Below are 24,809 nucleotides of genomic sequence, written 5' to 3' on the forward strand. Positions count from 1 at the left end.
CAAGTGACTTATAGGCCTTTGCATCTTCATCACACTTCCAATTCACATTCTCATAGTGATCAAGTTCTTTCCATATTGATGTCAAATCAGATTAGTACATCGAGAGACTCCTCTCCCCCTGCTTGCAAGTAGAGGATTCAGCTTGTAGTTGATATATCTTGGCATAGTGTCTCTGCTCTGAATAGGTCGACTTCGTTTGTTCCCATATCTCACAAGTAGTTCCAGCCCACATAAAAGTCTTCCTTACTTGTGGCAGCATTGAAACCAAGAGCCAAGACATCACCATACTGTTCTCTTGGTTCCACCTATCATGCTCAGCACTACTTCGGTCCTTCACTCTCCCATTGATGTATCCTATTTTCTCCCTAGCAGTGCTGTAGAGTTTTATTCCCCTAGACCACTCAAGGTAATTCAGACCATCAAAGGGAATAACAGCCATGGGAAAGCTCATATCCATTCCCCCACTCACTCCATTGTGGCTCCCTGTAATCTCTGAAGTAACAGAATTCTCAGTCGACATGGTCAAATAGTAAATCAGACCCAAACACCCGACTTAGGACCCCTCCTTACTCCACAAAACAATGCTCCACTCAGTTTACACCCACACACTTGGGTTTAACAACCAGGTTGAGCACAAACAGTACCAAATTCCGGACAAAACAGATGTAGTATTAGGCAGATTTTAGACCTGTATAGTTTTAACAGTCCTAATCTACCAGAATTCCAGAATGTCTAACAGCCACTAATCAGCAGGAGAGATCCTTCTTACTTATAGTCAAATCAAACCATTGAGAAGACAGGTCATCTTCGGCCTACAGTTGTCTTAACACATGAACAGGATCACACGATCCAAAAAACAGGGGGTACACAAACTCGACAGCATTCAACCGCCCAAACTCATAGGGTTTTCAATCAGCACACGACCAAGGAGGGTAAAGAAGAGGAAATAACAGGGAGAATTGTACCAGTTGTAGCTGTTTTTTCAGTCCCGAATTAGATTTCTGTTCTGCCCAGGTTCTGCTGGTCTGTTCGATCTGTTCTCTCAGTAAGGTTGTTTGATCTGCTCTCTTTTAATCAGTATTCCCGCTCTGATACCATCTTGACAGTATGGCCGGCCAGAATTAAGAGGAAGAAAGAGAAGAGAATAGGAGAAGAAGAGAAGAGAAGAGAGGAGGGAAGAAAGAAGGGTTTTGCAATGTAATAGTACTGGCGGCGCCAGCCTTTATTTTAATATATATAGGGTGGCAGAAATAACAAGGGAAAAGACCCTTGTGCCCCTGTGTACAATAACAGACATAACAGAAAGAAAAAACGAAATAAAAAACACTTTAATTAGCCAAACAGGCCCTAACATCAGCAACTAAATTATTTTAACATTATTTCAACAAAGTTGAAACACCACCAGTTCACATGGTCAATTCTACACAACAGACCTGGTTCTCCTTCCCTCTTAGAGTCTATTACTTCATTAGCCACTAAAACACTGCCCAGAATTTGTCTTCCGCTAACAAACACATATTGGTTTTCTGAAATTACATTTCCCAACACCTTTTTAAGTCTCTCTACAAGCACCTTTGCAAGAAGTTTATGAAAACTATGAAGCACGCTTATCGGTCTGAAGTCTTTGAGGTTGGTTGCTCCTTCTACTTTAGGGATCAAAGTAATGAACATAGTATTCAGACTCCTTACCAGAGATGCAGAATCATGAAAATCTTGGAAAGCCTTTAAGATATCATCCCAAATGACATTCCAGCATTTCTTATAGAACAAATTTGTTAGCCTGTCTGGCCCCATGGATTTATCTGCATCCATCCTCTTGACAGCTTCCAATAACTCCTCCTCAGAGAAAGGCTTCTCCAACTCCCTTTTTTGACTATCGCTTAGGGTCTTGAACTGAACCCCATCCGGCAGAGGTCGGTGCAGCCAAGGATTCCTGAAGAGAGTTTTGTAGAAATTAGTGACGATTGATTGAATATTAATCATGTGATCCCCTATCCGCCCTTCATGTTCCAACCTACTTATGTCGTTAACTCTCTGTTTGGCATTTGCCATTCTGTGAAAGAACTTGGAGTTTTTGTCTCCCACCTTCAGCCATTGTATCTTTGATTTTTTATGCCAACGTATTTCATCTTTGTAGGCAAGTCTATCAAAGATAATCTTGGCATCCTCTCTCTTTCTCCTCTCCTCTTCCGAAAGACACCTCTGTTCTTCAAGATTATCCATTTCCTTAATCACATTCAAGCATTTCTTCTTTTCGAGCTCCACAGATTGAGCTTTTCCTACCTTCCAACTCTTTATGACAGATTTCAGTTTCCCCAGTTTCTTAGCAAGTACGGAGGAGATTGTACCCTCCACCTGAGTTTCCTTCCAGCTTGCTTCAATTAAGTTTAGCAGATCCTCTTCTCCAAGCCAACTGTTATCAAGCCTGAATGGTGCATGTTTGTTTACCTGTCTGCTAAAAACCAGTTTAATCGGACAGTGATCAGATAGAGGTCGTGGAAGAGCCTCTTGTTTAGCTCCCAAGAAAGAATCCTCCCATGTGGATGAGATTAAAAATCTAACTTAACCAAAGTAGGATCTTCCTGGTTATGAAAGATGCAGATCCACCAGTTCAAAGTTGTTCACAAAATCAGAGAAATCCCTCGTGGCTCTAGTTCTTCGAGTGTTTCCTTTCTTTTCTTCAAGAAATCTAGTGACATTGAAGTCACCGCCAATCACCCAAGGGACTGTGATGTTATTTCTCATTTCTGCCAGCCGTTCCCAGAAACTTTGTCTCTCCCTATCTGTATTCAGTCCATAACTTGACAACATTGACCCTCTTGTACCTCGAACGTTACAGTTATAGAGAAATCCCTCATAATGTGATAGATCTTAAATTTTAAGGGATTCCACGTTGTCAAGATACCCCCTGCACACCCCACTGCTGGCTTCCCCACCCACTTCACCTCCCCTTCCCCCCAAACACTTCGAATTATACCTGCATCAACCCTCTCTAGTTTTGATTCTTGAATAAGAACCACCCCTGCCCTCTCCCTTTTTAAAACATCACTCACCACCATTCTTCTTCTCCCTGACCCCAATCAACTCATATTCCAAGAAAGGAATTTCAGATCCATCAATATTTTAAAGAAAACTCTCTCTTAATTCTTCCACTTTTTTCACTCCTTCCCTCTCTTTCACCCGTCTCCACTAAGCCCCATGAAAGACGCATGGATTCTTTGGCATTTTTTCCTTTCCCTCCTCCTTTCTTCATATTTTCTTTCCCCTTCTCCTCCAAAATCCTCCTCTCAACTCCTTCCAAGTACTCTATTGTTTCCACCTCCAGACCTTCTAACGAAACACCCAAACAAAGTAATTTCGACATTACCCAAATCGAGGATTCTTCCAACTGTTTATTCTTTTTTTTCGTTGAGGAACTAGTTTCCTCCTAGATGTGAATCAGTCTTCTAATATCAGATTTAAAACAGTAATTAACATTGCAAATCAGATCTGAATAATAGTGCAAGAGCTGTGTATGTTGAAGAGAAGAGGTAAGAGAAGAAGAAGTCGAATAATACACCCTTCTCCTCTAACCCTATTTTATTAATCTCTAATAATTACTGATGAAAAGTATGCCCTTAAGTGGGCGGCCAGCTTGGCAATTACATAAAGAAAACAAAACAAGAACAAATAAGTGAGGCCCATCAACATAAAATAAAAGATAAAAAATGATATCACACAAGCAGCTGTTAGGGCCCATTTGGCCCAGTCTCTTGACACTCCCCCTCAAGCTGAGCATAAATGTCAATCATGCCCAACTTGCTTATATAGTGTGTCAATTTCCCTTTGGGAACTCCCTTGGTCAAGATATCAGCAAGTTGCTCTTCTGATGTGATAAATGGCAAACACACTTCTCCTGAAGAGACTCTTTCCCTTATGAAATGCCTATCAACCTTAATGTGCTTAGTTCTGTCATGTTGAACAGGATTATGTGCAATGTTAATAGCAGCTTGGTTGTCACAATAGAGCATCATTGGTTTCTCGTAGTCCACCCCCAATTCCTCTAGAAGGGATCGTAGCCATAGTATTTCTGACACACCATGGGCCATTGCCCTGTATTCTTCTTCAACTGAGGATCTAACAACTACTGACTGTTTCTTACTTCTCCAAGACACAATATTCCCAGCAACCAGAGGTGGACCTCCTGTCATCAATACATCCTGCCTAATCTGCATCAGTAAAGGCTTCCAGCTTCATGTGACCATGCTTAGCAAACAGAATACCTTTCCTTGGAGTACCTTTCAAGTAGCACAGAACCCTTTCTGCAACAGCTAGATGAGTGTCTCTGGGAGAGTGCATAAACTGACTAATAACACTTACTGCACAGGAAATATCTAACCGAGTCATGCAAAGGTATAACAACCTCCCAAGCAGTCTCTGAAACACTCCCTTATCAAACAATGGCTCACCATCTATGGCAGAAAGCTTATGATTAGGATCAATTGGAGTGGAGATAGGTTTAGCTCCAAGTTTACCCGTTTCAGCAAGAAGATCAAGGACATATTTGCACTGAGATATGAAGATACCTTCCTTAGACCGACCAACTTCAATACCCAAGAAATACCAAAGATCTCCCAAGTCTTTGATTTCAAATTCAGAGTTGAGAAATCCTTTTAGTTTAATGGCCTCTTCAATGTCATTACCCGTGACCATAATATCATCAACATAAACAATCAAGAAGGTCACCAGAGTGTTATTTCTCTTCAAGAACAATGTATGATCAGATTGTGTTTGAATGTAGCCAAAGGAGACAAGAGCAGCCCAAAATCTCTCAAACCAAGCCCGAGGAGATTGTTTGAGACCATAAATGGATTTATGTAGTTTACACACCTTGCCTTTCATTTCTTTCCCATACACCCCTGGAGGTAGAGACATATAGACTTCTTCATGTAGATCTCCATTCAAGAAGGCATTTTTAACATCAAACTGGTGTAGGGGCCAGTCAAAGGTAGCTGCTAGAGAAAGCAAGACCCGAACTGAAGTCATCTTAGCTATAGGAGCAAATGTCTCAAGATAGTCAATGCCATACATTTGAGTGTAGCCCTTGGCAACCAACCTAGCCTTATACCTCTCAATCGAGCCATCAGAGTGAATATTAATGGTAAACACCCATTTACACCCCACTGGTTCCTTCCCTTCCGGCAAGTCCACAATATCCCAGGTATGGTTCTTATATAATGCTTCAAGTTCAGCCATCATAGCATCCCTCCATTTAGGTTGAGATAATGCTTCTGGTACAGACCTGGGTATCACATGTGAAGAAACAGAAGCAAGAAAGTAGTAGGAAAGAGAGAGAAGGATGTAAGATAAATGTTTGGAAATGCAATGGGTTGTACACTTCCGCTTGCCCTTGCGAAGAGCAATAGGAAGGTCAAGGTCAGGGACAGTCGAAGTTGGGTTGGTAGAGGGCCAACCTGTTTCCTTAGGAACTATGGGAGTGGCAAGATGCTCTTCTGAAGGAGTGGAAACAACCTGCATATGTTTGAATCTCCGCCTTTGGTAACACCTTTGGAGAGTAGGAGTAGAAGCAAGAGGAGGATCAGGAGTGGGTCCAATGAAAAAGGTGGACACCCCATGATCAGACTCACAAGGGATGGGAAGAGGAACAGTTGGAGACATAGCAAAGGGTTCATCAGATGTCTCCCCCTCAGGAGGAATACTAAAGAAAGGAGTCAACTCTGCAAAGGTGACATCCTGAGATACAAAGCAGGTGCCACGAACTGGATCAAAATAACAATAACCCTTTTGTGTAGAGGCATATCCCAGAAACACACACTTATGAGCCTTAGGTTCAAATTCATGCCTTTGGTGACTATGAATATGCACATAACAAGTACTCCCAAAGACACGGAGAGGGAGAGAAAAGTGATCCTCATCCGAGAAGAGAAGACTAAAGGGGGTTTTAAAGCCAAGAACCCTGGAGGGCATACGGTTGATTAGGTAGGTAGCAGTATGAACAGCATCTCCCCAAAACCTTACAGGAACATGGGATGCAAATAAAAGGGATCTGGCAACCTCAACCACATGTTTGTTCTTTCTTTCCCCCACCCCGTTTTGTTGTGGAGTGTAGGAACAAGAACTTTGATGAATAACCCCAAAAGTTTCAAGATAGGTGGAGAGGGTTTTCTCAAAATACTCCTTAGCATTGCCAGAACGGAATATTTTGATACGGGTATTAAATTAGGTGAGGATGAGTTCATGAAAATTTTTCACAATAATGGGTACTTCATCCCGGGATTTCATGAGATAAATCCAAGTATAACGGGAATAGTCATCAATAAAAAGGATAAAATACCTGTAGCCCCCCATGGTTGGCATGTGATATGGCCCCCACACATCAGAGTGAACAATATGGAAAGGAGAAATAGATCTTTTATTACTGATTGAATAGGAATGTCTACAATGCTTTGCTAGCTCACATTACTCACAATGAAGACTAGATAAAGACACTCCTTTAAACATATCTGGGAACAGATGACTCAAAGCAGAAAAAGACAAATGACCAAACCAAAAATGACATAACAAAATCTTGTTAACAGACTCTGACACAACTGGCTCTAAAGCAACTCCATGAGGTGGTCCCAAGGCATGATCTGGTGTGTCCAGCAGGTATATTCCGTTCGCCTCATGGCCACTCCCAATCGTCCTCTGAGACTGCAGGTCCTGAAAAACACAATGAGTGGGAAAAAAGGTTATGCTATAGTTCATGGACTTTGTTAAGCTACTAACAGATAAAAGGTTTGTGTTAAGCTTAGGAACATGGAGAACAAAAGATAACAACAGGGTGTCAGAGGTCTTTATATCTCCTTTACCAGAGATGGGGGCAAGTGACCCATTGGCAAGGGATATTTTCTCTTTCCCAGAGAGGAGATTATATGAACAAAAAAGGTTAGATAGGCTGGTCATATGGTCTGATGCACTGGAATCTATAATCCAAGGGAGTTTATGATTACCTGAAACTGAAGCATGATTTGCTGAGGCATATGTACCTGAGTGAGCAAAAGCCGATGAAGAGGATGTACTGTTAGAAAGGTGGGCCGAAGAAACTGTAGCTTCCAGATGATTTAGGAGCCTCCCATACTTCTCAAAGTCTAACTTCATTGCAACCAACTGCTCAATGGTTGATGTTTTCTCACTCTCCTTCCCCCTTCAGGTATTGTAGCAACATTAGCAGTCTTGAGTTTTCCCGCTTGACTGCCCTTCTTAGGATTGTTCTTAAACCTCTCAGGGAGTAGTCCAGGGTGAAGTTTCCAACAGGTGTCCTTGGTATACCGTGGTTTCTTGCAATATTCACACCCCTGCTCCCCCTTTTCAGTAGGCCCCTTAGATTTCATTCCTGCATGTGCAAAGTGTTCTGTAGGTGGATTTTTCAACTGAACTTGTCGTCTACTTTCCTCACTACTTATCATGGCATATGTCTATGATAGAGTAACCTCATCTCTGGCCAAAATATTCTGTCTGATAATATCAAACTCCGGGTTGAATCCAGTGAGAAACTCGAATACCCTATTTCTCTCCACCAGCTTTCTGTACATTTCAGCATCCTTTTTACTCTCCCATACCACAGTTTCCATAACATCAATTTCCTGCCATAGGGATTTTAGGATGGAGTAGTAGATTGCTACACTCTTCTCCCCCTGTCTCAGGTTCTTCACATCACTTTTCAATTTGTACACTCGGGCTACATTCAGTTTCTGTGAATAAGTTTCAGTTACACTGTCCCATATCTCCTTAGCAGAAGACATCCAGAGATAGTGCTGGCTTATATGAGGCTGCATAGAGTTAACTAACCATTCTATAACGGTATAGTTCTCTTGCATCCATCTCTCAAATTCAGGATCTGTCTCTTCGGGTTTCACCTTACTGCCTGTGAGATGCCCGAGTTTACCTCTACTACAAACATAATTTTTTATATACTGTGCCCAGGCAAGATAGTTCGTCCCATCTAGCTTAATCGTGATAACACTAGTCAAAACGGAATCTACTAGAGCAGGTCTAGAAACCGGCACCTGCTTGAACTCACTTCTGTATGTCTCCATTAATCAAACGAAAATCAAAGAACTGAAATTTTAACTATGCAAACTTACTTGAAGTCAAACCAGAAAAAGGGTGCTTGAAAAACTAGGGTTTTGCTCCGTCCAGCAGATGGGAGGAAGAGAGAAGATGGTGCCGCACCAACCAGACTGACCCAAACTCTTCCTAACCTGAACCGCCCTCCTTTAGCAGTCACAAGACACCTTCCAAGCACAGAGCGCCAAACCCGAGCTTCACCTTTCCTAGTAACCTCGAAAATCTACAATTGGCTAGGGTTTCGGGCAGCAGCAAAACAGCATCACTTCTTGGAAAAATTCGGCCAGAACTTAAATCTCCAAACCCTTCTACCAACTAGGCAAGTGATTCTCTATACTATAGAGAACCTATCTCTCCATACACTCTCTTAATTTTAGAGTGTACAGGAACGAATAAAAGAAAGAAAGAAGAACTGTACCCACTCTGATACCAAGATGTGAATCAGTCTTCTAATATCAGATTTAAAACAGTAATTAACAGTGCAAATCAGATCTGAATAAATAGTTCAAGAGCTGTGTATGTCGAAGAGAAGAGGTAAGAGAAGAAGAAGTCGAATAATACACGCTTCTCCTCTAACCCTATTTTATTAATCTTTAATAATTACTGATGACAAGTATGCCCTTAACTGGGCGGCCAGCTTGGCAATTACATAAAGAAAATAAAACAAGAACAAATAACAGGCCCATTAAGTGAGGCCCATCAACATAAAATAAAAGATAAAAAAGGATATCACACAAGCAGCTGTTAGGGCCCATTCGACCCAGTCTCTTTACACTCCTGAAGATAACATTCCACCCTGCTCTGCTCTTTATTCACTCCCAGAGACTGTGAGCATGAGCCACTTCCATGTTGATAGAAAGAGGTTCGGCTAACATCCTTCTCTGTGAGTATCCGCTAGACAAAGTTTCCCCCACTCACCTCATGAAGATTTTTCCCCATTTCGCTCTTCTTTCCTTTCTTCGTAGTCTCTTCCTCCATTCTCCTTTCTTCGCTTGCTCCCTGGACTGAATCTTCACCCTCTTGGTTCACCACCTTTTTCATAACCCTTCGATGAATATGTTTCTAATTCATTGAGGACTGGGCTTTTGTTTCCCAGCTTTTAATTGTTTTGTGACTAGGTCCTATTGGATCTGATATCCTATTGGGTCTCTTCCACACTGAAGGCCTAGTCCTGACCAAAATATTATCCAACCCATGCATATCCCTTTCAACTGATGGACACCCATTTTGTTCATCTGGGTTTGGATCGTGGGTCCCCACCCACCATTGTTTAGTCTGAAGGGCCTTGACTATGTGTCAAAGGAATCTTGCCCAGACATCGTCTTTAAGCTATTTTCCCCTGTAGTTTTCCTTGAGATTGGCATGTTTAAGTCATCTAGCTTTGGTTCAGGCCTGACACCCAACTCATATAGGCAGTCTTTAATCAAGCTTTTCAAAGCAATTAAAGCTTTTCCCTCTTCATTTCTCGAGTGTGAGCCTTGAATTAGAGGACTCTTTCTTGAATCAATCCCACCGTTGGATTGGCCAATCTGACTTTGTATCTAAGGCCTATCTTGGCCCTTGTGATCCCTTTTTACAATCAATTGGTCTTCCATGCACCCCCTATCTAGCACGATTTCCCTCATCTCTTTCTTCCTTCTGGCGACTCTCCTGTCACCAATTTCTTTTCATCAAAATTGATAATATTCAATTTTGACGTTTCCGGACCACCAAACTCCTTTAATTCTTGGCTTCCGAATTTCTCCTCTTCTGGTCTCCTTCTCAAGTTGGCACTAGGTCGGTTTTCCTTCCAGAGCCATACTGAAAACATAATTTCACTTACCGTTATCTCCACCTACTCCGGAATAGTACCCCCCTCCTTCACTCTAATTCCTACCTAGTTCCATGTTCAAAGTTCCTCCGGCTTGTCGTCAGTTCCGAGAAAGCCTCCACAATGGTCCCCTAAGGCTTTCATCATGCTTGGACACCATCGCAGCAATGACAGCCCAAACGTCCCAATCCAAGTTTTTTTTGGACAGTCTTCTTCACCTTCAAACACAGGAAAGAAAGAACTTAAATTAGTTTCTTAGTTCGAACTCCACCCATCAAAGCCCAAGCCTGCAACGCCCAGTTTTGGATTTCATCTAGACCCACCAAGTCCCCGAATCTCCGCACCAGACATCTTCTAAGAAAATCCTTCCTCGCCTCTACCCCTCACTCTTTTGTTTCAACGATCCACTTTTCTCCTTCTTTCCAGCCTCTTGCCTCTCCAAAACTCAGCCAAGCTCCGGCTTCTGCTGCATTGCTAAAAGTGAAGTTTTCCTTCACCACTAAATTCTTCCTATGCCTATTGTACCAAGTTTCTGCCCCCCCCCCCGCCAGTGTATCCCTCCTTTCTCCCTCCCTTCCCCATTGATCTCCTGTCAATTACTGTAAAGAGTATGGATTAGTTTCAGTTCACGTTCTTCTGATCAATATAACAAGGAAAAAATTATTGAAAAAAAAAAAAAGAAAAAGGAAGATACACAAGGAATAACAGATGGCAAACATCTGCCAACCTCAGTAGACATCTTTGTGTAAAGATGGAAAACATTCAGCAGATATTTATGTGTCTACATTTACAAACTTTTAGATATGCATTAAGCAAAGCAAGGTCTGTCTTTATGTCCATGAGTCATGACCACAAATACCTGTAACAGGGGGTGCATCTGGTTCTCTGGTGCTATGTAATACTGCAGTCCCTGAAAGCACAGTAATGAATCCACAGAGCACTGATACTATATTACTTGCACTCTGACCAGACCAATCCTGAAATACAAGAACTTCAAATCTGAATTTGAACCATACAAATTTTGTATTACTGCAGCATATAAATCCACTAAGTACCTTGAACATTATGGCACTTGCAAGCATTGTGAGAGATGTGAACATGGCATAATAGATAGGGGAAACAACAGCTGTGTTGAAAGTATCCAATGCCTGAAACATACCAAGGATGATCAATGTTGCACATACAATGTTCTATTTTGACATTGGGCTATGATTCAATAAAAATTTTGAAATGGGAAAAGAATAATATATTATGGAAATAACATTATTATTTTGTATCCAATTCAAAACAATAAGTTATATGTGCATAAAGTCAATAGATAAAACAAGAAATGACCTGAATAATATATAACTCAGAAATCAATCAAGAAATCCAAAATGAGCCAAGCATAAAAATGAGTAATGACCCCATGATATCAACGTTTTCTTCTGATCATTAAAACTATATTGAAAGAAAATATGCATGAGATAACACTACCTCCAAGTAACTTGAGACAAAAACAACTTAACAGCCTTTTGCTGACAGAATCATATGCAATTATAGATTTTCCCCTAGCTCCAGTATTTCCTATTCTAGCTCTCTCTTGTTGACTCCCATCATGGGGATCCAACTGAATGAACAGTTCAAATTGGAAGATAAACATGTTGCTTCTCTAATTTGGAATCTAAAACACGAAGGACCTTCAGCCTTAGAGAGGAACCAACCACAAGTTGGAAATCTCCTTTCTAGCTGTTAACAGCTGTTATTTTTTCCTATGTATAGTACCGCAGGGGTACTATTGTATTTTTTCTCCTTTTTTATTTTAGTTGTTGTCGCCCTAGTATATATATTAAAAAGCTGTGCCGCTAGCAGTATCTTTGAGCTCTCAGTTCTCTTCTCTCTTCTTCTCTCTCTTTTCTCTCTTCTTTCATTTTTCTCTCCTGCATAACATGGTATCAGAGCAGGACTACCAGATCTGAAAGGAGAAGTCGAGCGAATAGTCCTTTTTCTTCTTCGCACCAGATTCCCAGATCTGCCGCCCTCATCTGCTGTTCGGCTGATTGAAGATCTCACACATTGAAGTAACCTTTTTCTCTCTCTCTTGCCTTTTTTTTCTGGTCGTGTGCCAGGGCAGAACCTGTACTAGGTCTGCCAATTGGATGTGAGGTGATCAGCACCTCTCTTTCTTTCCTTTTTTGTAGGGTTGACTGATCCCTGAGAAACTGTAGGTCGTGAGGACCTTTTTTGTGTGCTGCAACAGCAGCGTTTATGGTGAACTGAAGGTCAGAAAGTGACCAGTACTTGATGCAACAGTAGTCCTGTTGATGCGTATGTCAAGAGATGACCTGTATGTACTGTGGCAACACTTGTGTTGAACTTGTAAGTCAAGGGATGACCTGTTAGTGCTGTAACAGCACCTGTAACAACACTTTAAGGCTGTGTACCCCATTTAAGAGTTGTTTTTGAATCTGAAATCATGAGTGGTGAAGATTCTGCTACATCCAGTGTTTCCTCAATGCTGAATGGAATGAGTGGGGGTGTGGATCTATCCTTTCCCATGGCTGTTATCCCTCTTGATGGTTTAAATTATTTAGAATGGTCAAGAGGGATCAAGCTGTACATAATTGCAAGGGGAAAGATAGGTTATATTAATGAGAGAATCAAAGAACCACATTCTGGGAGTGCTAAATATGACAAATGGAACCAGGAAAACAGCATGGTCATGTCCTGGCTTTTAGTTTCTATGCAACCTCAAATAAGAAGGAATTTCATGTGGGCTAAAACGGCAAATGAGATCTGAGAACAAGCAAAATCAACATATTCAGAACTGTGACACTATGCAAAAACCTACCAACTACAAGCAGAATCGTCTACTTGTAAATAGGGGGAGAGGTGTCTATCTGTGTACTACTCAGACTTGACCTCTGTCTGGAAGGAATTAGATCATTATCAGAGTGTGGACTGGAAGTGTGATGAAGATGCAAAATTGTACAAAAAACTCGTCTCCCAGCAGAGAGTGTTTGCTTTCTTACATGGTTTGAACCCTACATATGAATCTATGAGAGTTCAAATCCTCGGTAGCAAGGATCTTCCATCAGTTCAGGAAGTTTATGCTCTTGTACAATCAAAAGAAAGCAGAAGGAATTTGATGAACAGTTCTGGAGGAGATGCAGTTGTGTTGGCAGCGAAAGGGAGTGTTACTACTGGTGGGGGAAATACTTCTAGGAAGGAAGGTCTTCAGAAAAAGATGGATGACAAGGACAAATTGTGGTGTACTCATTGCCAGAAACCCCGACACACCCGAGACACATGCTGGGATCTTCATGGGAAGCCGAAATGGGCTCAAGATCTGAATAAGAAGCAAGGTTTAGATATGAATAAAAAGTCAGGACAGCAAGGTACAAGAAAACACACTATGGAAAACATGGCTACTCAGGAGAATCAGCCCCCCATTCATATTGTGACTCAGACACATTCATCTAGATCTGACCCAAGGGAGGATATTATAAATTCCTTCTGTGACCATTTAGAGCTCTATGGTTGAGCAATTCGTCAGATGGATGCTCCTCCCTCAACTTCATTTGCGTCTACATCAGGTAACTCTGCCACAGCATTCCATGTTGGTTCTCATAACCCTGACACTCCCTGGATCATTGATTATGGAGCATCAAAACACATGACTGGTACGTCCTCTTACTTTCAAACCTATCACCTTCTTTCTGGAAGAGACAAGTTGAGACTAGCTGATGGATCATATACTACCATAGCTGGTCAAGGAACCATTTCTCTCCCTCTCGGCCTTAACCTCTCTGATGTTTTACATGTTCCGAAATTTCCCATTAATTTATTCTCTGTTAATAGTATTACTAATTCCTTAAACTGCTCAGTGACATTTTTCCCTTCGTACCGTGTGATACAGGATCTGGCCTCAGGGAGGGCGATTGGTAGAGGATGTATGGTTGATGGACTTTACATGCTGGAGAATAAGGTTGGTCTTCAAGTCACAGAGTCTAACAGTTAGTCCTGTAAGAGTTAAGTTTATTTATGGCATTGTCATCTTGGTCATTTATCTTTTGAGTCTTTGAAAGTGGTATTTCCATAATTGTTTAAGTCAATGTCCGTTTCAGATTTCTCTCGTCAAACTTGTCAATTGAGTAAGCAGTGTAGAACTCATTTTCTTTCAAAAAAAAATAAATCTGAATTTCCTTTTCACATTGTTCATTCTGATGTGTGAGGCCCTGTTACTTTACCATCTGAGAGTGGCTACAAGTATTTTATTACCATGGGTATATACCATGCGGACAAGGGACGAAGTACCCAAAACTATCCAAGATTTTCAGCAGATGGTCTTCACCCAATTTCAAAATGAAATCCAAATTTTTTAGTCAGATAATGCCAAAGAGTATTTTCATAGTGATATCACGGAATTTTTTGCGTCATGTGGTTCACTTCACCGTAACTCTTGTGCCCGAACACCACAACAAAATGGTGTTGCTAAAAGAAAGAACCGACACCTCCTTGAAGTGGCTTAGGGTTTACTACTCCATATGAATGTCCCAAAACGTTTTTGGCTTGAGGCTGTCCTTTGTGCTACCTACCTCATCAACTGTATGCCCTCTCGTTGGTTGGAGTGCAAAGCCCCACATCAGTTTCTCTTTCCTAAGGCTCCCCTTCTTCTCATTCCTCCTCGTGTGTTTGGTTGTCGTTGCTTTGTCCAATATGTGTCCCCTACTCGTGGGAAATTGGATCCTTGTGCTATTCCTTGCATATTCGTGGGGTACTCCTTCACTCAGAAGAGATACCGTTGTTTTGATCCTGTTTCTCAGAAATTCTATGTTTCCATGGATGTCTCTTTCTTTGAGAGTGAGCCTTTTTTCCCTATTTCTCCTCAGGGGGAGAGTAGGAATGAGGAGAAACTAGTTCAGCTCCCTCCTCTTCCTGATCCTCCTCCTTTTCGTGTCTTCTTCCGTCGTCATAAAGACCAACCATATTCAAGAGCTGTGGAGAATCTAGAAGTTGTACCTCCAGTGCCATTAAACTCTTCGGGGACGAATCATACCCACTCAGGTATCTTGGTTCCCATTGATGCTCTTGACCCCATTGTAGTTGATACCTCTGTTGCTAGCGACCTTGACCTTCCTACTGCTCACAGGAAAGGTGTTAGATCGTGCACCACTAAACACCCCATTTCCCACTCTGTTTCCTATGAAAACATTTCACCTTCTTTTCGAGCCTTTCTCATATCAATTGACAGTGTCCCTATCCCTACGAATGTGGCAGAAGCTCTTTCAGTACTTGAATGGACAGATGCTATAAACGAAGAAATTAATGCCCTTCATAAAAATGGCACATGGGAACTTGTAGATCTTCCTAAGGGAAAGGATCCAGTTGGATGTAAATGGGTGTTCACAGTCAAATATAGGGCTAATGGCACGGTGGAGAGGTATAAATCTCGTTTAGTGGCAAAGGGGTTTACACAAGTGTACGGAGTTGATTATGCAGAGACTTTTGCACCCGTTGCCAAGATGAACTCCATTAGAGTTCTATTCTCTCTTGCTGCTAATCTTGACTGGAATCTACATCAGCTTGATATCAAGAATGCATTCTTGAATGGTGACCTTGAAGAGGAAAGTTTACATGATACAACCCCCTGATTTTCAGGCTCAAGGCAATGAACAAAAGGTGTGCAAGTTAAAGAAGTCTTTATACGGGCTGAAACAATCACCGAGAGCCTGGTTCAACAGATTCCATGCAATAGTTCAGTAGAAAGGATACAAGCAATGTCAATCTGATCACACATTGTTTGTGAAAAGAGGAGAAGGTAAAATTGTTGCTTTGATAGTATATGTTGATGATATTATTATCACTAGCGACTGGAAGAATGAAATCCAAAAGTTGAAGAGTTTTCTTGCCACACAGTTTGAAGTAAAGGATCTAGGTCCTATAAGATACTTCCTAGGAATTAAAGTTGCCCACTCAAAAAGGGGTATCTTCATTTCCCAAAGGAAGTATGTCCTAGATTTACTCCAGGATACAGGAAAAATGGGAGTGAAGCCAGTTGATTCCCCCATTGATCCTAACCATAAATTAGGTGACAGCCGAACCTATCAAGGATGTGAAACAGTTTCAGAGACTTATAGGGAGATTGTTATATCTTTCTATGACCTGCCCAGACATTGCTTATATAGTTGGTGTCCTTAGCCAGTTCATGCATGCCCTTATGACCACTCATCTTGAAGTAGTAGAAAGAATCCTCCGATACCTTAAAAGGTTTCCAGGTGCTGGCTTGTTGTTTCAAAGGCATGGACATTTGAAAGTTGAAGTGTATACTGGTGCAGATTTGGCAGGATCCCTAAATGACAGAAAGTCAACTAGTGGCTACTACACCTTCATAGGAGAAAATCTAGTTAACTGGAGAAGCAAAAAGCAAATGTGGTGGCTAGATCCAGTGCTGAAGCTAAATGTCGAGCAATGGCTCATGGAGTGGCTGAAATTATGTGGATAAAGAATTTGTTGAGTGAGTTGGGCTTTCCAGTGGACAGACCTATGACCCTATTCTATAATAACAAAGCAGCCATAAACATTGCTGCTAACCCTGTGCTACATGATAGAACTAAACACATCGAAGTCGACAAGCATTTTATCAGAGAGAGTTATCACAGGGGAAGTGTGTACTCCCTATGTCAGCTCTGATGATCAACTTGCAGGCATCTTTACAAAAGGACTACACCACTCAAGACATCATGATTTATGTGACAAGTTGGGCATGATTGACATCTATGTCCCAACTTGAGGAGGAGTGTTAACAGCTGTTATTTTTTCCTATGTATAGTACCGCAGGGGTACTATTGTACTTTTGCTCCTTTTTTATTTTAGTTGTTGTCGCCCTAGTATATATATTAAAAAGTTGTGCCGCCAGCAGCATCTTTGAGCTCTCAGTTCTCTCTTCTCTCTCTTCTCTCTTCTTCTCTCTTTTATCTCTTCTTCTCTCTCTTTTCTCTCTTCTTTCATTCTTCTCTCCTGCATAACACTAGCCTCTACCCCATGCAAATTCTCAGGCCTTGAAGTGCTAACCATTCTGCCCTTAAAAGAGTTTTCTGGCCCAGCTGGACTTGAATAGCTTACAATATAGTCAACATGTTCTCTGAAAACTCCTATACCTGAATGGCCTGGATTCCCAAGAGAGCTTCCATCAAAATTTGTTCTAATTTGTCCTCATTCAGACATTACCCACGGCATGATAATAATGAGCCTTTGAGAAGTCAAGCTGATGCCCCCATAGTATCTTATAGTTTATGTTTTGGCTTCCTATGAACAAGTTAGTGCCAATCATGGCTATACCACTTTAACAAATCTCAAAGAACTCAATGACAATATTTCTATGTCAGAAACCCTACCAAACAGTGTCATACATATGGAAACTTCAAAATGATCATATGCACAACTGCCTTATTTGGGTTGGCAGCAATAGCAGAGCAGCATTCCACTGCAACCTTATGCTAAAGTGCTATCTTTATAAGATATAACACATGCTCAAAATAAAATAGGTGAAACAATTCACTGATTTCTACATTCCCCTTCAAGATGAGTGTATATGTCAATCATGCCCAGCTTGCTAAGAGTGAACTGTAGTAGCTTTACAAATTCCTCTACTGATCTGTCTTATCAAAGGGAAGGCAAACATCACCAAGAACCACCTTTTACCCTTTAAAGTGACGATCAACCTCTATATATTTGGTGCTATCATGCTGTACAGAATTGTGTGTAATATTAGTAACTGACTTATTGTCACATTATAGCAATAATGACATCTGGACATCTGTACTCATCTAGAGATCTTAACAACAATGCATCAAACAAACCATGAGCTATGGCACGACACTCTGCTTTAGCATTGGACCTAACAACCACATTCTGCTTCCAAACTTTTCCATCACACCATATTCCCTCCAATAAAGGCATAATACCATGAGGTAGACCTCTTATCATCAAGGAATCTGGTCCTATCAACATTAATATAAACCTCCAGGTCCTATCAGCATCCACTTTTAAATAATCATGTTGTGTATATAAGATCCCTTTACTAGGACTTCTTGAATGATGGTCTACAAGAAGTTTACATGGAAGTGCCTCCTGGAGTTGATCTTCCTAATAGCAAAGGAAATATTTGCATTTTAAAGAAATCTATCTATGGCTCAAGCTCTCTCCCGATGCTTGGTTTGATAGGTCTAGCGGAGTAGGAGCTACTCAGTGGATTACGTCTATTCAAACTCAAACTGATCATACACTCTTTGTTAAAAGAGTAGAGGGCTCAGTAACCATTTTGATTGTGTATGTTGATAACATTGTCATCATGGGTAGTGATCCTTCAGAAGTGACCACGTTAAAGGCTTCCCTAGCGTCTCAGTTTGAGACTAAGGACCTTGGGCCACATAGATGCTTCCTTGAAATTGAAGTGGCTAGGTCTAAGAAGGGTATCTTTATCTCCCAGAGGAAGTATGTACTAGACCTTGTACAAAAAACAAGAAAAACTTGGAGTAAACCTAACCAAGACTCTAATCGATCTCAATCATAGATAGGAGTTGAAGAAGGTGATCTACTTCCAAATAAAGGTGTCTATCAGAGATTGGTTGGAAGATTACTGTTATAGTGATAAATATGGTGAAGGGTACTGTTTTTAGTATGATCTTCCTAATTTTCTCATATGGTGGTGAGAGAGTGGGTGGCAAATACTATTTAACAAAGCATATAATCATAAACTCCAACACATAGTAGAATGGTGTAGCAGAATCTCCCTGAGGAGTTGCAGTATTATGAACCTTCCTAAGCCTGAAATTGCATAACTCTTACCTTAATTTTTATGTGCTGTTATCCCGGTTATGGAAAGAAGAAGCATCGGGGACAAAATTGTCCCTATTACGTTTCTGATCAGCTCTTCTATTGAGCAACTCTTGTTTTCAAAAATGATGAGGTTTCTCCCCTTCCCAATGCACCACCAAGTTACAGCTGCCAGAATAATGCTCCATAGTTTCCAACCTCTTCTAATGAGACCCCCAATTTCCAGCCCTTTAAATGGTCCCAAAGTGTTTATTGACACCAACTGAAGCGTTGGAGTCTGCAGAAACAATAGTACACCTCGGAAGCAGTTGAACAATTGAGAAATAAGTGATCTACAGCTTCCCTCTCCATCCTACAGAAAGCAGAGCTCATTGTGTCTGGGTCCAACCCCCTCCTTTGCAGGCTATTTCTAGTGAGACATTTACCTTCCGCTGTAGTCCAGGGCAAGAAAAATAAGTCTGCCTCTGAATGGTTATTTAGCTTCTTCAAAAAAGACCTGACAGAGAAGTTCCCCAGTCTTTTCAATCACCAAGTCCTTTCATCCCCTTGACTCTGCCATGGAGTTGTACTATTAAGCTTCCTGATCAGGGAGGCTAAGGGCCAATTCGTTTGCTCTGAATTCTGACATCTGAAAGTGCAGTAATTACATTAAGAGGCATATTGGTTTTGGTGAACTTTTCTTTCCTCTGAACTCTGAATGCAGAAAATGTTCTGATTTCTGAATTCTGAAAATTATTAAATATCCATTTTGACCCCATATATGAGACTTTTGTTTGTCTTTTTGGGGTATCATCGGAAAACAAAAAGTTGTATAGTTACACTTTAAGAGATGAGAGATAAGAGGAAACAAACAACCATTTTTCTCTTAAAGTTAAAAGATTCCTCTTAAGAGATAAGAGTTATGAGGAAACAAACAGGCCATCTTCTAAATCCCAGTCATTTATGTGTCTTCTAAAGGACAAGCACCAAGTCACTGCCCCATCTTGTGTCTTATACGAGTTTGACACCCGAGTATCCCTGTTAACAGCTAGGAAGAATGGAAACATTTCATCAGGACTCCATCATCACACCAAGCATCCCTCCAGAAGTACAAATTAAAAGAAATTTTATAAAAAATAAAAGAAGTATAATATCTTATTGGGTTGATGAGCTATCAACCCAATTACATATTAGATGTGTCCATCTGAATCTAGCTTTAACATACTACAAATTCAAACAACATCATGAGACAATTCAATGGTAACACAAAATTTTGAGCCAAAAAGGTATCTGTCTCAGAAAATTATGGAACCAAAATCCATTTGAAAAATGTATTTCCAGTATCAGCATATAATCCCTCAACATTCCTTTTTTATTGTTGAACAAGCTTCTATTCCTGTGTCTCCAAATACCCCAATTGGTTAAAATAGGATACAGCTCCAGAGAACTTTTGCCTTCTTACTCCCTTGAATATTTGGCCATAAAGAAAATTTCTTCTTGGTTGTTAGGCTGCTAAATGTGTAGTCTAAATAAGGAAGAAAAGACTCTCCTCAAAAAGGTTGTCACCTTGCAAGAAATGAATAAATGTCTTATGTTTTCTTTGCAATCGCTACATGTAAAGCAAATACTTGGCATCTCAAAGCCTCCCTTCTTCAAGTGATCAATCATAAAGATGCTGTCAATAGCCAGTAACCATAAAATGGTTTCCACTTTTCACCCTTGAGCGAATCGGGTTGCCCCAAACTATCCAGCCTTAGGGAATACTTCCAAGACAAATTTCCATTTTCTTTCTCTATCGATCAATGATAATGAAGTCAAGGTGTTAATGAATAGTGATAGATAGATAGAGATTAAGCAGCCAAACAGCCTCTCCTTTAGAAAATGTGAAAAAGCTACAAAAATAAAGCAATCTCAATTTGGTAAAGAAATGATAAGGTAAAGCTCATTACCCTTGCCTCCTAGATGTCTATTATAGAGTAGCTAACCTAGGAACCAAATGGAACAAGGAGTTCAACTTATCACACTTCTCCAAGGTGATTGGATAGCCTCCATGGATCTGAATTAGAATATCAACCTGTCACAAACACATGGGTGGAGCCAACAGGAATTAAGTGCTCAACTTTTTCTTTTCTAAATGTTACCCCCTTCCCCCTGCCCAAAAAAAAAATACAAAAAAGAAAAGAGAAAAAAAGAGCATCTCCCTTTTCCCTTACATGAACCATATTATAACTTGTGATTCTCCATCATAATGTACCTATCAAAAAAAATATACATATATATGTATCCCCCCTTATAATGGCATGCTCATAACTCATAGATGCTAAAAGCCTCAAACTCTAGATCAATGACAAAATCTCAACATAAGCCGAGTCACTTTGCTGAAATATGTGAAGGTGATGATCCACGAATGTATCTGAAATGCATAAAAGCCCAAATTGGTGAGATATGCTTGGGGTCATCATCTTAACTTGATATCCTCCAGAAGGACTAACAGTGCAATTGCCTGCTCTTGACGAAGAAGGATGTAATCACTGTGCCACACTCTGATTACCAGTTGGACGTCATTCCAAAATCCTCCAATATCTCAATGATAAACACATAGTCACCTCACAGATAGAAAGGAATTTGAGAGGATGATCAATCCATGGATATATCTGAGATGCATAAGAGCCCAGACTGTCAGGATTCCCTTGGAACCACTATCTTAACTTGATGACATTCTCCCAGAAAAAAAGGATTGAGACCAGAACCACCTCCTCTTAGTCAGATAGGATGTAATCACTGTAACCACACTCTAATGATCAGTCAGTCGTCAAATGGTAACAAAATCAATTGATAGTGATTAGAAGGTTAGTAATTGTTTGGTGTAATTGGGTTTATCAAAAAATAATTGTTTGGTGTAATTGGCTAAAGTTTGTTTTTATATCAGTTGTATTTCTCTCCCTCAGATGCTAGCCAACCCCATATAGTTGGGACGAGGCTTGTTGATTAATGCAAAATCAAAAAGCAAGATATTAAAAACTGAAATAAATATTTTATATTTTATATACTTATGAAAACAAAATTTAACCAATAATGCAGAACAATCGAAGATCTTTAAAAGTAAATCATGCAGTTGTCCCACAAACACTAATGACATCAAATCCGGAATAAGTTTAAGAAATACCAACCATGTTCAGGTAATTTAACTGAGTGATGATGCATGTCACTGCAACCATTGCGAATACCCATGTCTGGAAATACCCTGCCTGGTTTGTACCCTCAATTGTGAGTTTTATTGCAATACCTATCGCTTTTATACTCATAACCTGCAAAACATCATAGGCATATCATAGACAGAAGAAAATTTGCACAAAGGAAACCAGAAACCAGAAAGGCAAAATCAAAATGCATTGCCAATACCACAGTCATTAACAAGAATACTGGATGGGACATGTGATAGAAAGTGATACAAGACAAAACACAAAGCTTTGACCAAAAACATGTAATTGTTTTATATTATCTAATACTAAACCAGATGGATTTGTAAAAGACATCAGCTAGTGAATCTAATGCATAATATAACTGTGGTACATATAAAACTAACTTTTGTGTTTAAAACAAGGGTTTTTATAAAAGGAAGAACTACATACCGTCAAAGATCCTATTATAGAACATATGCCTATGTACACTAGAATGTTTGTTTGCCCATATCGCGGCACAAAATGCAACATCAGTACCAGAACCACAGCTATAGCCGATGCTGTATACAAAAGAAATGCTGGAGCAGACACATCAAATCAGATCATAGAACTAGAAACAAGAGAAACTACGTAACAAATAAACTAAAGTAATGATAACGAAATTGGTATCGATACCTGGTTGGGTTGCTAAACTCCAAATTTCTAATACCGAATTTGGAGTACTTTCTTCAGGAGCATGAAGTACGATTACTGTAGACCCCACCATGCATAGAATACACCCCAGTACTCCCATTTTCTGTAATTTCTCATCCAACAGAAAATGTGCTAGAACCGCACTGTCCATTTGAAGAAAACACACCAAAGACCACCAACATCAATCAAAATCAGAACCAGTCACTACATTCCATACTTCAACTAACCTAAATCGAATAAAAAAATCGATCTTACCTAACAATTATACTCAATGCCCCCAGTGGTGTAACAAGAACAGCAGGAGCAAAAATGTAAGCAACAAAATTCGCGATCTCCCCAACAATCACTGTCACGTTTTCACAAACCTCACAAACAAATCTAACATTTCCTTCAAAAATGTCAAAAGTTCTAATGCAGCAAAACACAACTTACTAGTAAGCATGCCAACCCACCAAAGCGGCTCTAACAGATACCCGTACCCTCCAACACCTTAAATCAACGAGTCAACCAATCTACAATCACTATAACCTCAGAAAAACAAAACCCAGATAGAAAAATTAGGGTTAAGGTTACCGTCCAATTGACTTACTAGCACGAGGACCCGACGCCCCCGCCCGCTTCAGACCCTTTTTCTTTATAATGAAGCTGGATCCAATGAAGGCACTAGAGGCTACAGCAAGAAGAAATCCTATAAAATTATCTGTATACGAGAGCGAAACGGCTGTTTCTCCGTTCGCTGACAAAGATGGTGCCATTGGTCATCGAATGATCTATTTTTCATCTAAAACCCAAAGGTTCTGAGTGGTTTAAAGTAGATAGAACTCATCACAGATCGGCGGACTCGGAATTGGAGACCCTGAAAATCTGATTTTGACTGCAAAAGAAGAGCAATTGAAAGGTCTCACAGTCTCTCTCCCGCAAAGCAGTCGGTTAAACAATAACAGAGTTTCTCACCTGCCAGTCTACACAAGAAGGCAACTTCGTTGCAGCATTAAATATTTATTTATTTAAACAATAATAAAAAAGTATACTGTCCGAAAATCGTTATCATGTGCACTCTAACTGTCTCTAGCTATTCCTGCTAACATGCGCCAGTTTGGCTGCTTGCTTGGTTTTAGTGTCCTTTGGTAGTTGTGGATAGGGAGTTTACATTAGCGCCCCACAAGCTACGCCCCGCAGCGCCCTACAGAACATTCCAATCGTATATTGAGAGCATCTCACGTTTCAAGTACGAGAGATGTTCTCAATGCACGCTAAGATGTGCATATGGGTAGGAGATCCAAATTCGCTCTGATGCTAGGAGCCTAGGAGGCTTGGAGTACGGTACGGGCTGGATCGGATCGGGTCGATGTCAACCCTAATTCCACCGCCCCAACCGGACCTTCTAAACATAACTCTCAAAGTTAGGATGATCATTTATGATTCGGGCCCGGAAAACATATTTCACTCTGGCCCAGCCCAGCGCCTCCATCAAGCCAGCACATAATATATATATATATATATAATTTTTTTAATTTTAATATTTTCATTTTTCTTAAAAAATCCTGATTGGGCTCAGTATAGGCCCACTAGGGCTCAAGCCCAGGCTCTGTCGAGCTTTCCTCGGGGGTTCATGATGAACAGGCTCAACATGGCCCACTACAGTGCAAGCAGCCCGCAAAACTGGGTCGTGTCAGCCTGGCACGGCCCACATTACACCTCTAATGGTATCTTACATATATGATATAACATTTTATAAAATATATTTATATATATGGTATATATGAAATATATAATATTAAAAATGAAAGAAAAAAAAAACGATAGCTAGGGATATTCATGGACCAGGTCGTATTGGGTTTTCACAACAAAAATAAGTGAATTTTGAAATGCATAGGCCCAACCTGGCCTGCATCCCAAACCAAATAATATATGCATGGGCCTAGTCTATGCCAGCCGAAACAAGCATGTGGACTAGCTTTACATCACATGTCATCATATTTTCATGGATCCATACATGTATGTGTATAATGTGTATCAACAATTTTAATTTTGAATGCAAAATTTTGTATAAGAGAAGAATGATACTCCTAAGGGGGGTATTTTTTTCTGGATTTTGAGAGGGGGGAAGTTGATCAATGGGATTTTGGTTTCCATTGACCGAGAATCCCATGTTTATTTTTCAGATTTTTGTGGAGGCTAATGAAAGCTTATTTTCCTTGGTATCACTTATTTGGGTA

At 40.4% G+C, this 24,809-nt stretch overlaps 1 protein-coding gene across 5 annotated transcripts in view; it reads right to left on the reverse strand.

Moving 5' to 3' along the window:
* LOC148852403 (putative magnesium transporter NIPA6) overlaps positions 1 to 23,577 on the reverse strand; it is a 40,973-nt gene extending 17,396 nt beyond the window's left edge. For 3 of the 5 annotated variants that reach the window (XM_088945520.1, XM_088945521.1, XM_088945522.1), the window contains exons 1-8: positions 23,180 to 23,572; positions 23,023 to 23,079; positions 22,846 to 22,936; positions 22,573 to 22,733; positions 22,348 to 22,475; positions 21,886 to 22,023; positions 10,975 to 11,067; positions 10,779 to 10,896 (exon numbers count right to left, since the gene is read on the reverse strand). In XM_088945520.1, the coding sequence (XP_088801646.1) occupies positions 10,779 to 10,896; positions 10,975 to 11,067; positions 21,886 to 22,023; positions 22,348 to 22,475; positions 22,573 to 22,733; positions 22,846 to 22,936; positions 23,023 to 23,079; positions 23,180 to 23,345 (952 nt within the window). In that variant the 5' untranslated portion in view covers positions 23,346 to 23,572. Of the gene's footprint in view, positions 1 to 10,778; positions 10,897 to 10,974; positions 11,068 to 21,885; positions 22,024 to 22,347; positions 22,476 to 22,572; positions 22,734 to 22,845; positions 22,937 to 23,022; positions 23,103 to 23,179 lie in introns of all 5 variants that reach the window. The other 2 variants (XM_088945523.1, XM_088945524.1) reach the window with 2 other exon arrangements.
* Positions 23,578 to 24,809: the final 1,232 nt, after the last annotated feature.

This window comes from Nelumbo lutea, chromosome 5, assembly GCF_056320005.1.
Source record: "Nelumbo lutea isolate HS-2025 chromosome 5, American lotus-T2T, whole genome shotgun sequence".
Taxonomy (NCBI): domain Eukaryota; kingdom Viridiplantae; phylum Streptophyta; class Magnoliopsida; order Proteales; family Nelumbonaceae; genus Nelumbo; species Nelumbo lutea.